This window comes from Ziziphus jujuba, chromosome 5 (genome assembly GCF_031755915.1).
Source record: "Ziziphus jujuba cultivar Dongzao chromosome 5, ASM3175591v1".
NCBI lineage: Eukaryota > Viridiplantae > Streptophyta > Magnoliopsida > Rosales > Rhamnaceae > Ziziphus > Ziziphus jujuba.
Genome location: NC_083383.1, coordinates 28,565,279 through 28,581,312, shown reverse-complemented (window position 1 = coordinate 28,581,312; position 16,034 = coordinate 28,565,279). Strand labels below are relative to the sequence as shown.

The 16,034-nt window shown below is 29.6% G+C and overlaps 2 protein-coding genes across 2 annotated transcripts; both read right to left on the bottom strand.

The window, feature by feature from the left end:
- Positions 1-627: 627 nt before the first annotated feature.
- Positions 628-4,679, bottom strand: LOC107421588 (uncharacterized). The gene is made up of 5 exons (XM_048475991.2): positions 3,848-4,679; positions 2,570-3,037; positions 1,922-2,299; positions 1,769-1,836; positions 628-1,081 (listed from the first exon to the last, which is right to left on the bottom strand). Exons 1-5 carry the CDS (start codon positions 4,463-4,465, stop codon positions 883-885), a joined length of 1,731 nt encoding a protein of 576 aa, XP_048331948.2. The 5' UTR covers positions 4,466-4,679; the 3' UTR covers positions 628-882.
- A 1,365-nt stretch (positions 4,680-6,044) lies between these two features.
- On the bottom strand, positions 6,045-8,744 carry LOC107421596 (uncharacterized). The gene is made up of 4 exons (XM_016030865.4): positions 8,636-8,744; positions 8,287-8,530; positions 8,143-8,210; positions 6,045-6,737 (listed from the first exon to the last, which is right to left on the bottom strand). Exons 1-4 carry the CDS (start codon positions 8,678-8,680, stop codon positions 6,567-6,569), a joined length of 528 nt encoding a protein of 175 aa, XP_015886351.2. The 5' UTR covers positions 8,681-8,744; the 3' UTR covers positions 6,045-6,566.
- Positions 8,745-16,034: the final 7,290 nt, after the last annotated feature.

Genomic DNA, 16,034 nt, shown 5'->3' with positions numbered 1-16,034 from the left:
TAGACTTTTGGATCAAATATTTACCTTTTTCCCCCTATAACCCAATGAAAATGATTGTTCCTCTCTTTTTCTTTTCATGTCAACAATTTCTTATGTTATTATTAACCCTTTTTTTAAAAATTTTTTTTTTAAACAGGGTGAAGGAACAAAACTTTTGGGGATCAATTATATGATGCAGATTTTTTTTGTATATTTTCTGATAATACCATAGTTAAAATTTAGGTGGCATGTTAATACATTAGATTAACTCATCCATACATTTTAACTTATTAATTTACCAGCTATTAAAATATTAACACATCTATATTAATACGTAAGATTTTTTTTTTTTTTTTGGGTGAATATATTAGCATGTAAGATTTTAATAAATATATATGAACTACACAATCAATCTGCACCGACATCCTTTTTACAAAATTTAACCGCCTTCAGGAAAATCTTAGTCCTGTACCCTCATTCCCAACATCTAATTAAAAAATAATAAAAACCCTTCATGTGAACTGATTCGGTCTCTGGAGCTTTTTGACCAAAATTTAAAGCAATTTCCAACTTCGAGCCTAGGTTCCTTTAGGCATCAACTGATCTGCAGAGATCATGCCTCAAGCTGATATTGTTCAAGCCTTCTCATCTCTAATAAGCAAACAAGTTATCAAATTCAAAGAAACTAAACTTCAAGCATGTCACAGTTACAGAAATTTAACGACCATCCCAGACTTTCTCTACATCTCTAATGGGTTAAAGGGTTAAAAGACATTCTTTTTTACATGCACAAGAAATCTAAAACACATCACCAGCCAGACGCACACCAGTCAAAAAAATACACCACCCCCTGATGAGAATCCAAGAAAACAGCCACTGAAAACCCATGGAAAGCAAATCTTCCTATCCAGACATGAACGACATGGTCCGTCTCAGAGATTTGAGGGCCGACTCTGGAAAAGGCTTATCAGGAGCCCAAAATCCTGTATTCGGCAACATAATTTGCGGATGGCTAGTATTCTCATTTTCACCAGCTTTAGTAGTTGGAACCTCTTTCTTTTTCTTCACAAATTCAAAGAACTCTGCAACTTGGCGAGCATACCTTCACAAATCCAAATTTGCAAAATCAATAACATAATAAATATGCATATATGAGTAATTTATATATATGTTTTTGTGTGTGTGTGTAGACTATCAGCATAAAGCCAATATATAATGTTACATCAATCTTAACAAGCTGAGGCATCGTATAAAAAAGGTCAAAACTAAAGTATAGAAGAGCATCTTAGCAGATTAACCAGATGACTTGTTAGTTCAGGCACGAGACACGTGACGGTTGCAGAATACTACTGTGACTTGGATATAAAGCATGAGATTCTGAATCTCAATGCAACAACTACAAGCCTCATCAACACAAGGATCTGGAGTTGCAGTGTTTGGGTTTTTAAATTTATATTTTTCACACTTTTCCGAGCCTCTTTTTTTTTTTTTTTGGGGGGGGGGGGGAGATTTTCTGAGCTTGTCTTAAGGGTTTAGTCTGGAAAAACAAAAATAGACAACAAAATAACAAATATAGATGGTTGATAGATTTGAATTTATCACAACAGACCCATATAAAAGAACAAAGCAAAGTTTTATAAGTGACTATCAAAACTATAAGTCACAACTAAAACACAAACAAAGTTCAATGCAGACTATGAAAAAGTGTTCTTCATAGCAGAATGTAAACAATTATAGTAATCTAACATGCAAACTTTGTACAGAAGAAAATAAGGATCTGTTAACTTACTGCTTCTTTGCTTCAATGTCCCTACTGAAATCAATATTGGGTTCACAATCAAGAACCAAAGCAGGTACCTGTTTATAACCCCCCAAAGAAAAATAAGCCAAATTATTTTATCTACAAGTAAATTATGTTCAAAAAGAAGGATGGAAGATATACCTTTTGAATACTTGAATGCATATGATTACCCTCTAAATAAAATACACGGTCTCTGATGTCAGGATGTAAAGAGTTGTCCATATGTAAAGGTAACTTATTGACAGATAAGACACCGTGATTGCCACTTTCGAATGGGAAAAGCCAACTCTCATGCTTTTCGTGTAAGCCACGTAGATAATCCAGGGTCACTCCGCCTTCTTCTGCTCTCTTTCGTAGCATCATTCTCTTGTGGCAAGTATCAGGGGTTGCTCTAAGATAGATGAAACCATCGGGAATAAGTCCAGGCAAGCATGAGACCACTGGATCAAACCAGGAGTCATAAATGCTGATCTCCATCTCATTCATCCAATTCGCTTCATGAACAGCTCGTACAAAGACCTTTATTTGGTATCAATCAGATAAAAATGCATCAGCCTTTCCCTCACATGGGATCAAGCAAGCATGACAAGAAAAGAGATTTCAATCCTGTCAACTTTGGTTACTGTCAGACAAAGATAAATTTTCAATACATAATACTTTAAAAAGTTGAGTTCTTGAAATAGAAGAACAATATAATCATAGAAAATTAACACAAATGTGACGTTTTCATAACACAAATTTAGTTTATGGCATTAGATGAGATGGAATTAACAAATATTGAACACTTACCATTCTGTCACTGAATATGCTCCTTTCCATCAACCTCAGGGGCTTGATACCACCAGATGACTCTCTCTCCTGCATCACCCTTGTAACAAAAACATAATTCTGGAAGGTATAAGCATACCTTTGTGGCTCAGCATAGAAAGCATCCAATATATTGAAGTGGTCGGGCCCAATATTCTGCCACTTATCAATTGGTTCTGGAACCACCTCCACAAGATCTCTTAGCTCAAGTGTTTCATTAGCTATTCTCTGCAGGAATGTTGTTTTCCCAACACTGATATTTCCCTCTACACATAAAGTGATTCGTTTCTTCTGGGCTAGCTTCATATCTGAGGTCGAACCATCCTCCTCCAACTCATCATCAACACTCTCCTTGATGTAAGTAGTTATACTCTCAGCATGGTTTCGGTGGATGATTCCAACAGAACTCTGCAAATACTCAACCATCTTCTGACTAGATTTTCCAAAAAACTGCACGCAGCATAGAATTCCTTGTCATGATAAACTATGAAAACTATATATTTACAAGGAACAATATAAGAATTCCATCATGCACTGCGTGAATCTCTGCTCAGCCTCCTATCCAATGTTAAATAAATTTACAGTTCTAAGTCTTAAAAGATATCCAAAAACCTTGTCGTCCAGACTCAAAATGGTGCACCCAAAACCAAGTGGGTTACAAGAGTGAACAAAAATCAACCATATTTTTTAAAATTAGTATCAGAGAAGTAATTTTAAAAATATAGTAGACCAATTGTTGAATGGACCCCAAGTAAAGCTTTTCAAAAGACAAACAAAACCCATTTTACATATATTCATCTGGAAAAACAGAGCCTAACCCAGAAGAAAAACATTATGATAAAAACATTTCTAGCAAAACCATAAAAGCTAAATTATAGAAAAAAGCTAGTTATCCAGAAACCGTGCACTCAAAACCAAGTAGGCGGCAAAAGTGAACAAAAATAAGCTATAAACGAGTTATAAAAAAAGTGGGAAAAATCTCGACACTAATTTTTAAAGGTAGTAGACCAATTGTGGAAATGGACCACAAGTACAGCCTCCTGCAAGACAAACAAAAACCATTTTACATATATTCAACTGGAAAAACAGAACCTAACCCAGCAGATCCAACATTCTGACAAAAATATTTCCAGCAAAACCATTAAATCTAAATTATAGCAAATAATAATGAACCGAAAAAAAAAAAAGAAAAGAAAAGAAAAGAAAAAAGCTAGGTCTACAGGCCATTAAAAACATATAATGGGGCTCAAAAATTCATACTTTATCTTTATACAGCTGCTTGAGCTCGGCAACTCCCGCAAAACCTTTCTCAACCAGCTTCCTCAAGTTCCTGGGACCCACACCCGGAATCGTCAACAGGTCCGGGTTTCCCGCCAAAGCACCACCGACAGTGAATGACGAACCTCTTTGCCTCCTATTCAACCTCAGCGGCTGCTTCTCTTCCAAACCCTGTTCCTTCTCTCCACCATCTTCACCACCACCAGCAGAACAGTCCAAACCCTTATCGGTACTCTTCGCACACTCTACGGCTGATACAGAAAACGACGACGACCCATCAGAGACCGTATGAAGCCAAAAGGGCTTTGAGCCCACCCAGGCCCGAAACGGAGCCCTCTTCTCGGCGGAGCACTGGCAAATGCAGCAAGAAGAAGAAGACGAAAAAGCGAACCGGGAGGAGAAATTGGAAATGGGTTTCTGGGAACGAGAAGCGGCGGCGGCTGCGGCGATGACAGAAGAGCCACTGGAAAAAGCAGCAGCGGCGGGCATTGGGAGGAAAAAGGAAGAGAGAGAAGGGAAGGATTTGGCTTTGAGGAAAGGGCTACTACCCGCTGTGCATAGAATAGGGCCAGAAGGGCTTCTTCTCAACAGCTTCTGCATAACTTGCTAGCATTTCAGTTACAAAGAAAACAATCAAAAAATTCTTTCTTTTTGGGGTCTGGTTTTGAAAAACAGAGAGAGAGAGAGAGAGAAACAGAGAGCGGGAACAAGAAAAAGAAAGAAGAAGAAGAAAGGATATGGTGGCAGCAGAAAATTAGGAGGGTTTTGAGGGTTTTGGAGATGGGGTTATGTATGGAAGAATTTGTATTTTAATTAAATTATTATTATTATTATTATTATTATTTTTTGCTTGGAATTAAATTATTAAATTTATGATTAGGGTTTTTGTTAATTTAGTTAAAATACAAATATATATATATATATATATATATATATACTGTGTTGCACATAATATGTTTGCGTTTTGGTCTATGTGCCCAAGGGATTTCGGGAGAAGGGTTTGTTTGTTTGTTTGTTTGTTTTTATTTAGCTTTTTGCCATTGATTTTATTTAGCTTTTGCCATCGGACTTTTTGTACCATGCAGTGCCTGCCTGCTGGCCTTCCGACAAAAAGCATTTAAATCCCTCCCAAACACAAACAAACCAGACTCACTATTTTCCGCCGCTCTGCACCATCATCCACCATCCACCATCCACCATCCACCAACTTTCTCTTAATCATACCCATCTCATGGATTTGATTTTGACACGTCCTCATTTGGTTCATAGCTGTATCCTTGTACCTTGAATCTTTTGCTGCTCATCACAATTTTTTCTTTTTTTCTTTTTTTCAAATGTGCGCGGTGGATTTCACGTGGATTATTTGGTGGTCAATATTTTAAGAAAATAATAATAATAATAATAATAATAAAATAAAACAAAATCTTTTTGGTGTAAAAATCATTTTCTGTCCAGTTGACCTTAAGGAAGGGACATCCAATGTAATGTGATGGATTTTTTAATTTTGCTTTCTTTTTCCTTCCCCCGCCCCCGTCGTTTATGAAATTTAAAGATTTAATGATTCTTTACCCAAAAAGATGACATTTAAAAGATTCTTTATCTTAAAAAAAAAAAAAAAAATCGAAAGTTTAAATTTCATTGAAATCAAAAGAAAAATCTATACTCCCAACATAAGCAATCCTAGTGTCCCTTTGGAAGTGAATTTAAAATGGTTGAAATCATTTCCAAAGAGATAAGAATATTTCATATAATGTTAGACAATAAAATAGGAAATTAATTTTTAGTGAATTTGTTCTTGGAAAATCACCCATTTAATAATTTTAGAAAACACACCAATTAAATATTTAAAAAAAAAAAAATCACTTGAAATGATTAAACCCACATTTAATCCATTGTCCATTGAAGTAAATTATTGAATATGGACTTGTTTTCATATTCCATTTCTATAATTCAACTGAGTGAATAAATCAATATTCAACATTCTTGTGAATATACTTATCCAAAAACATTCTCGTGAATGTCTTTTGAACTAGTTTTGGAACCGGATTAGAACAGCATTTTCTGAAGTTGGGGAGAATAATTTACTCCCTAAGAGGTAAAAACTCTACTAAATCTAAATGAGACCTCTGCTGCTCTGCAGGTCTATTTAACCAAAAAAAAAAAAAAATCTCTTCAGGTCTAAAATCAATGGTACATCACCATTTTCCATTTCCATTTGAAAGATTTAATGTAAGAAAACAGAGAAAGGAAGCTCCACTTTCTACAACAAACTTTGTATGTCAAAATCCTGAGCAATACAAAATTTCAGCTTATCATCTCATAAACCTAGACATCATTCATGAGAACGCTGTCCAAATTGCATCTCAAACTTGAGAAGGACCATCCTCAAAATGCTTAAACTTCTATACCTTGTTACTCAAGTTGGTAGCAATAACAAAATACTCCAGACTCCTCTTTAAGGCAAATAGAAGCTAAATTTGGACAGCGTTAGGTTCATGTTTTATGACTGACTAGAACTGCAGCTACAGCAAAACCAATGAATTTTCTTTCATGGTCTCAAACCGCTTTTTACAACTACACTTTCAATCTTCCTCTAACTAAATTACATTTTGGTTTTTGGCCAAGGATCTATTTTCCACTGCAGAGAGGGACACATATTGAAATGTTTCAAACCAACATTTGTTCAATAGGGCGAGCGGCATTACATGAATGATGAAAGGAATGATAACAGAATGGGAAGCTTCTCTAGAGCCAATGTGAAAATTGCAGCCAGCACAAACATCAGAATGAAAGCAACGATTATTTTCCCGATATACAGATAATTGATTGCTGGTTTTGGTGCCTTCTTTCCAAGATGTGAGGAATCAGAACTCTACAAATGTCCAAGAAAATAAAAAAGTATATTAGCTATTCTGAATGAGATAGACAAAACAACCTGCAGCACCAAGCCCAGTGCTTCCCTTAAAATGCATCTGTTTTGAATATAATATGTTGTTACACGCCTATAAATTACTTCATAACATATTTTTAGAAACTCTTAAACACAACAGGACCAAAAGCTTTTTCCTGATTGATCTAATAATGGTGCAATTTGTGATCCTACAGTAAGCAGCATTATTCTAAAATGTCATATTGATAAATACACAAGAGCATAATCAAAATAAGAACTTATGGAACATATGCATATGCACAAACAGGTTAAACCTAATAACAATAAAGCACTAATCATAGCAAAGCTCTAACAGTCTTGGTGCAGATTTTATTGCACAAAAGTCACAACAGTGTACAACTTGAAATATGGTAGATCAATCAATCCTAACACAAGGAAAATTTCCTTTTAATTCTTTTTTCTCATTTCGAAAGAAGATGATCGGGGTAATGAACAGTATCATGTGTAAATCATGACCTGATATCTTATATTTATTCTAAGAAGGTGGGTGTAATCAAATTGGTTCAAAAGTCCAATGCCTAAAAAGTAAAATGACTGTGCTTGAAGTGTAAGCATAAACCATGCGATGCCTCTAAATAACAGTTAAAAATGCAAGTTTATTTTATAAATTGCAGGATGTATGTAGGTGAAAATGTACCACATCATCCTAACGGATAAAGGTGGCCGTCAAAATTCAGAAGAAACCACAACAGATTTAGAGTAAAAGTGCAAGATATTGTACTACTATGTACCTAATTGTTCCCTCATTATGGAAAAATGCAATAGTTAATTACCCAATCCCCACCATATTAATTTCAGCTATGTTATTTACTACGAGTTCAAGAAGTTGGTAGGAATTCAGTATCTTCATGGGAATGCAAAAAACAAACATGACTAGCCTTTGAGTATTGCATTATAGTAATTATAGTTATACAGCTTGTTTGTTTATATCCTCAAAGATTTTCCACATGTTCTTTATTGAATAAGAGAGAATATCAAGTATTGTTATGCTAAGACACTACCAAAGAAAGACTTTTTAAAAATCTCTAAAGCACTATCTATTTTTCATGAATTTTGCCACAAACTTCACCAGTCAATAACGCAATTATGATGAAAAATCGTCAGTAAATGCCACAATGCATGTATAAGTCTTTTAAAGTTAAATTTTTCAACAGCATAAGCCAACTTATATTTCTATATTACTTTCCAATTTTTCGAAAATGATTCAGCTTAGAACTATGATATCTATATCTAATCAGCATAAAATTGTTTCTACAGAATTGATTATAAACATGATTAAGTATTTATCAAATAAACAAACAATTTCATAACTAAATAAAACTCTCACATTCACATTACGCGGTCTCACACTCCTTGGTTGAAAAATCTTTTCCCCATTTCCAATACCTGATGGACCTTCAACACAAAAAAAGCACAAAAACTTCAACTCCAAAAACCTCAATAATGATACCCAATTAAGAAATCAAATTACCTGGCAAATCCAATTCAGTAACAGTGTGTAACTTCCAGCCATGGCGATAGTCAACGAGAACTGAACTGGGTCCGAAACTGATGGGCTCCTCATCGTCATCGCCTTCTTTAATGGCTTCGATGTACAGAGCTTGAGGAGCTCCCTTATCCAACTTCCTGTTTATTAGAGACACCGCAAAACAAGCCTCCGTTCCCTCTGCGAAGCGTCTTATCTTACCCGAACTCTTGCATTTTACCTCCAAAAACTATTCCGTTACATCATCAAATTCCCATCTAAACTCAATCAGTTCTATATCTATTATACATATAAATACACAGAGAGAGGGGAACAAGAGATTAGGGAAGATTACTGAAGGTGGAGGAGTAGATGAACGTTGAGCTTCAGCTTCGGCCATTGGAGACGCACACAAAGAGAGAGAGAGTGTGTGCGTGTCTTGTTTAGGAATTGGTTTAAATAGGTTTTTGCTAAGAATAAGTATTGGGAGAGAAATTGGGCCACTTGGGCCGTAAGTCAAGCCCATTATATGTCAGCCTCTAAAGAATTTCACAAAGTTTCTCATTTCATAATAATATGTTCAAAAATTATACAATTTTGTTACATGCGTTATGGTTGATATGCTAAGTCAATTATATCAGTATTCTAAAATATGTAAGGTGTCGTAAGACGACAAAATTAAACTTTACGTTTTATGAGTTTAGGATAATATGTTCAAAAATTATACAATTTTGCTATATGCATTATGGTTGATATGCCTAGTCAATTATCAGTGTTATAAAAAACGTAAGGCGTCGTAAGACAGCAAGATTAAGTTTTAAACCTCACGAGCCTAGACATGCCTAGGCGAAACTTAGGCTTGAAAAAGCGTTTTACAATTATATTATTATTTTAATTATTATAAGGCTACTAAATAAACAAAATAATTTATATTTTAAATGTCAAAATATATATAAGTTTATATTATTTTTGTATCTGCAATAAATATGAATTAGCATGTAATTGATCATAATAGATTTATGGAAATTCATGTTTTTCAAGTTTTCAACAACATATTAGTTTCAAAACATATATATTACAAACTTACAAGTACCTAATAATTTATAGATTAATATATATTTTAACTGTTACCATAAGTTATCTCTTGTTTAATTCTTTATTGGATTCCAATTCAATATCTACATCTTCATCCAACTCATTTTCCTTGCCATGCAATTCAAAATCATTTTCCTCGAGCCCCCTAATTTCAACTTGAGCATTTCTAGAACCTTTTTTAGATTGTAACATATTATTCTCTATCTCATCATCATTTTCATCATCATCGCAACGTTCTGCAATCCATGATTGTGTATTACTAGCATCACTTGCTAATAGAATTTCTAATTTATTACTCTTCTTTTTTTTATTCATCATGTTCATTTTTTTTTTTTTTGGTTTAAGAAAAAAACTTAATCTTAAATTTTTTTTCATATTTTAACAATATATCTTTTTTTAATTTCTTATTAATTGTTTTTTATGTTTTTTAAAAAATAATTTTAAAAAAAAAAACTTTGAACAAAAAGGCTCGCGTCTAGGTGCGCATTAGGTGGTCAACACCATGTTGACCGCTTTTTTTTAAGCCTTGCTATTATGCAAGGCGTTATCTAAAAGTATCATGTCTAGACGGTGCTTTTTCCTGTATTTTAGAATACTGAATTATATACAGGCTTAGGGGTGTTTCGAGGTGCTTTTTTATAAACATTTATTTTTCATAGTATTTTCATTAAAAAGTATTTCATAAAAAAGTATTGGAATGTTTGATTACTCATAATTAAAATATTTTGTTAAAATACATGGTGTTGTTTGGTTGTTAGATTAAGAAAAAAAAAATACTTAAAAGTACTGATTACCAAAAGAGTGCTACCAAAGTATTAAAAAAAACTACTATTTTGCAATAAAGATATTTTTTTATGTATAATTTTTTTCTTATATGTCAATTCTTCATATATACATATATAAATACATTCTGGAAGTATATATTAAAATCGATATAAAAAAACATGTATTAAAATTTATTCATGCATTTATTGGGAAAAAAAAAAGAAAAAAAATAGTTCATGTGTCAAAATAATGTTACATGTAAATGCGTCTACTTCTTCTTCTTCATCATCATCATAATAATAATAACATAATGCAATTTTTTTCGTAATTAAAAAAATAAGTTAATAATGATAAATCAAACCATTAAAACATTAATTATTGAAAGAAAAAATAAAAATCAAACGTTAACATTTTATGATATTTCAACAAAAAAAATTAAAATAACTATGAACAAGACATAAGAAGATTTGCAATTTTGTCACGATCTTCATTCATATCCTATCCATTTAAAGAATTTTTATCTCCAACTGTTTCTTCTCCTATACTTGCTTTTTCATCACTTTAGGGAAGCAATTCATCATCATTGTCATATGGTTATCAATAAAATAAGACTATAGAAGAAAATATTTCAAATATTTCATATGAGAAGATGAAAAATATATAAAAAGCAAAAATCAGAAAAATGAAAATGATTATCGAGAAGAAAAAAATAAAATCACCAGAAGATGTTGGAAAAGCTGTCCAAATGGTAGAAACCATCTAAATGGGAGAAGATCAATATAAAAATAAAAACCCAGTGGAAATAACATGATGAAATTATAAAATAAAATAAGGTTATAAGGTTGTTTTAGAAATTTTAATTATTTTAATTAATGCATTGGTGTTTTCCTATTTTCTCAAAATCACTTATTTAGAGAAGCACCAACCTTTGTCCTTCTCTAAAAAGCATCTTTAATGCTTTTTTTTCTTTCTACCAAAAAGATATTTCTTATTTTTAATCAAATATAATAACAGGTCCTAACTTTCTCTTGGTAGCACTTATTGGAGTTCGAAAAGCACCTCCAAATATGCTCCTAATTTAGTATTGCTATAACTTTTAAATAAGTCAAACTCTGAAAAAATGGATTAAATGTTTGGTAATTATTATTTTATAGTTGTTGTATGATTCAAAATCAATATTTAAGTGTTTAGTAAATAACAGTGTTTAATTACTGTTATGGTATATAATAATTAAAAAGTATATTACTTATAATATTATATTTTTGTTATTATATGCAGCATATATTGCAAAATATTTAACACAATTTTTTGTATTACAATTATAGTGAATACTGATAAATATATATATATATAGTACATCAGAAAAAATAAAATAAAAAAGGAAGTAGCATATATTGATTATGATGTTATTTAGTAGAATACCAATACATTCGGGACAAAAATAATATTAACTTTTTTAATAATAATTAAAATTGATATTTTATTTATGTATGATTTGAGAATTTAAAATCAGAGTTTCAAAAGTTAGCATTATACTGTTTCTCAAAAACAACAACTATTAGATTTTCGTAAAATTAAAATTTTTAGATTTCACTAAACACTTTACATAGCTTTAGATTCTTTAATAATCAATTTTAAAACTATAAAATCCAAAATCAACTAAATATGTTTATATTTAAAGTAGCTTTAAATTTTTTTGATAATCAATTTGAAAGCTCCAACATTCATAATCAATTGGATATATTTTTTAAATTACATATGATTGGATAATGTAATCTACTCTATGCTTAAGAAGAATTATATCTTGATTTGGAATTTTATTACCTGAAAACCTTTTTTTGGTGAATTTATTATGTGAAAACCTCTTCGAAGAAAATGGGTAAATTTTTATGGAAAGTTTGTACTTTTACATATTAATGTGGGTTAGAAAGACGAGTTTGAAAAAAAAAAAAAAAAAAAAAAAGTAAACCAAGAGTGGAGACCTATGTAGGGTTTTATATTTTAGTCTTCCTCATAATATATAGATATATATATATATATATACACCTTCAGTTTTAAGTAAAATCTACTTTATTTTATTAAATTAATATTTATTTTTTAATACTATTAGATTAAATCAAAGATTAAAATTTAAAATGCAAAAAATAATAAAAAATATTATCACCATTAGTCTCTAAACTATATATTCAATTTCATTTTGATCCCAAAATATTTTTTTTTTAATAAATTCATCCTCAAACCAACTTCAACAATATATCATTAGTCCATATGTCCTTTTCCATCCATTTGTAATCATTAAACTCACCTGTTTCACATATGAGCCAATTATGAGAGACATTTGAGGTTTTTTCTCACCCATTTCCCTTCTTCCTTCTCTCATAGCACATCATTCTCTACTAATCTTGAGATATCCTGATTAATTTATTTTGTTTTGGCCATTTTGACCTCATCCAATCATCTTCACAATTAGAAACATGAGAAGGAGCTCCACCTTCAACCTTCAAGATCCACCAAACACTACGAACCCACCATCCAAAATCCATTTTAGAGGCTCACTAATTTATATATAAAACTTCTAAAAGATTCGAAGTCGATAAAAGAGATTACATCAAGGGTCATTTTTGAAAATATATATATATATATATATATATATTGTCTTTCGTAAGTAGAATATAATTTTCAATTTTTTTGGTCTAATAATTTTGAATATAACAAAAAAAAAATTTATAATTATTTTTTATTCCATTTTGTTTCTGTATGCATATTAAGGAGATAATTCGATTTATCAAACCAACTATCATTAACAGACTATTTCAATAATATAATTTAAAAAATACAAAAATTATTTAAATGCCAATTCAATTAGGATTTGATTGGTTGATCCTGATATATTATTATGGTTAGTGTTTATGCTTGGATAATTTTTTTTTCTTTTTCATATTATTTTAAATCTAATTTATAACTAATAAATTGAAAGTTTGAATAAAAAAGACAAACTACTGCTCTTCAATAAAAGGAAAATCTTAAATTTCAAAAATATTATGATTATTTTCAGTTCATTTTACAAATTTGTGGAAAAAAAAAACCTCATGTTAATTCTTATATTAGGAATTTTATTTAAGCTTTGCTATATATATATATATATATATATAAAGTATCTAGTTGATATCTAATTATTAATAATTATAATTTTAAATTTCAATTTGATGTGATTTAAAAAATTAAAAAAAAAAGATTTCATATTAATTATGGTATCAAGGACTTTATTTAAATATTTCTATGTGTGTATATATATATATATGTATATAATTTTTTTAATGAAACCTACCTGACAATATGTTGTCCCAAAAAACCATCATACAACATATTATTTGATTTCTATTCACAATAAAAATCTTCAAATATCTTCACCATATAAATATATATATATATATATATATATATATATATATATATATATTGGTAATCTGTGTCATTAGATCTCAAAAGCTAAGTAGGAATTAAAAATTTTAAATCTTGAGAGTCACATATATTCAATTTTTTTTTTCTTCTTCTTTTTTTTTTTTCTTATCAAAGTGCACATATATTCATCTACTTGGCACATTTTTGCTTTATGTTTAAAAAAACAAAAAAACAAAGTATGGGTTAATTTTTATTTATTTTTTGGTGAATAATGGGTTAATTTTGAATTGGATAAGTGCTTATCCATACTTTCTTATTAGGAAAACTATCCTAATTATATTATATTATATATATATATATATATATATAACCATGTGGCGATTAGGTCAATTTAATGTTGAAATCATCATAATTTTTTTTCTTTCTTTAACTTTTGGATAATTTTAAAAATTAAAATTTAAAAATACATTTATTATTAACCTGATCCAAGACAGAATTTATTTTCCCTAAATAAGTTTTTTATTATATAAATATATTTATATTTAATTATTAATTAAATTTTAAATTCTAAACTCCTAGCCATTAATATGAACCAATGGTTAATATATTGAAAAATTGATATTAAAATTATCATACCAATCAAATGTAAGTCTGATTATATATATATATATATATATATATATATATATATATATATATATATATGTGATTTTAAAATTCTAAAAAAATAAAATATTAATGCTTTAACTTAGGCCCAAAAAAAAAAAAAAAAGGAAAAAAAAAAGATTGTTAATTCTCTGAATATACCATACCTCTCTTAATAAAACGACTAACTACATGATTAACTATCAAAACAAATAAAATATTCACCAAAAGAAAAATCAACATACATAAGATTAAGCTGGATATATAAAGAGAGGGAGTGTCAAATTAAGCTCAAACACATATATATATATATATATATATATATATATATATATATATATATATATATATATATATATATATATATGTATGGAGAGAGAGAGAGAGAGAATTGGTTTTAGTATCAAGTTTTACTACAAGGTTTTCTTTTATTAAGTTTAAATAATTTAAAAATTAATTAATGATCAAATATTAATTTAATAGTATATTAAAATTTTATTTGCGACCTAAACATTTCTAATTTAAACGAATGGCATATTCTTGATAAGAAATTTATTCTCATATATATATATATATATATATATTAGCTATTTATTGCATTTTTTATGTGTAGTAAGATATTAAACATTAAAAAAAAAAAATTTAAGATCAACTTAAAAAACGATTTTGTTTTCTAAGAAAACAGATAAGGGTTATTGCGCAAATCGTCATACATTCCTTAGGAACCATATATGACACGTATCACTTTATTTGTCAATATAATGGTCATGTCACCAGAAACACTTTATTTGTCAATATAATGGCCACGTCATCAGAAAGATGAGCAAGTCATACATTTTACAAGATGGCTTTGAGGAGGTCATGGTCTAATATACTGAAATGGAAGGAGAAATTATTGTAAGTGAAAAAAAAACTATATTCTAAATTTTACTTTCCAACGCATAATCCAATTTTAGATTATGCGACAAATTGATGAAAAATAATTAAATTAAGTTTCATAAACGTAGAAATATTTAATAATTAGTTTGTGGGGCAACAGTATTCTATAGATATAATCAAATTTTCATCTCCTTTGTTTAGCAGGCACAAAATCCTTATCGATTGATTGAGTGGTACAACCCCAAAGAGAAATTAATGAAAAAGTATTTGTATTTACCAAAAATAAAAATAAAAATTAATTGTAAAGTTAAAGGAGACAAAGGAATAGGACGAGACATATATAATTTTATATTTTTTTATGCCAAAAAAAAAAAAAGTTTAGAATTTATACAAGATAAGACATCTATAATATTTTAATTTTTTATTTAAAAAAAATTAGAATTTATAGTGTTTTCAAGTAGGGAGAATATTTAGACCATACTGAGGGCATATATAGACGAGTGCTTTAGCAGTATGGCCATATGGTGTAGATCATCTATTTTTACATAATTTTTTATAAATTTTTTATTCATGTTAAAAATTAGTGAATATTATATAAAATGATTGATGTAATTTAATATTTTAATTTTTTTAGTATTAATTTTATCATGTGTTAAATATTTTATAAAATTACCATGTAAAAATAGATGATCTAGAATGTATCTGGTTTTATCTCATAAATAAGAAAAACACTGAAAATCCATTTTTCTCTTATAGGCAAAGAAAACTTGAAGCCAATTCTCTTATTATCATGTCAATTCTCTCATTATCTAGAATCTTCTAAACTTAATTTTAAGAAATATGTTTAATTCAATTAAACAAATCTAAAAAAAAGAAAAGTTCAATGTCATTTGATAAGATTTTGATTTAATATTATGATAAAATCTCTTCATAATAATACTCTATAATGGAAAAACCCTCATTTAGTC

Excerpts from the sequence above, each read along its gene's own strand:
- LOC107421596 (XM_016030865.4), bottom strand. The coding sequence starts at position 8,680 with ATGGCCGAAGCTGAAGCTCAACGTTCATCTACTCCTCCACCTTCA. Across the intron at positions 8,211-8,286 it reads TACTGAATTGGATTTGCCAG|GTCCATCAGGTATTGGAAAT; the intron begins GTAATTTGATTT and ends TTTGTGTTGAAG. Across the intron at positions 6,738-8,142 it reads TGAGACCGCGTAATGTGAAT|AGTTCTGATTCCTCACATCT; the intron begins GTGAGAGTTTTA and ends GGACATTTGTAG.
- LOC107421588 (XM_048475991.2), bottom strand. The coding sequence starts at position 4,465 with ATGCAGAAGCTGTTGAGAAGAAGCCCTTCTGGCCCTATTCTATGCACA. Across the intron at positions 3,038-3,847 it reads AGCAGCTGTATAAAGATAAA|TTTTTTGGAAAATCTAGTCA; the intron begins GTATGAATTTTT and ends TGCTGCGTGCAG. Across the intron at positions 1,082-1,768 it reads GACATTGAAGCAAAGAAGCA|GTATGCTCGCCAAGTTGCAG; the intron begins GTAAGTTAACAG and ends GGATTTGTGAAG.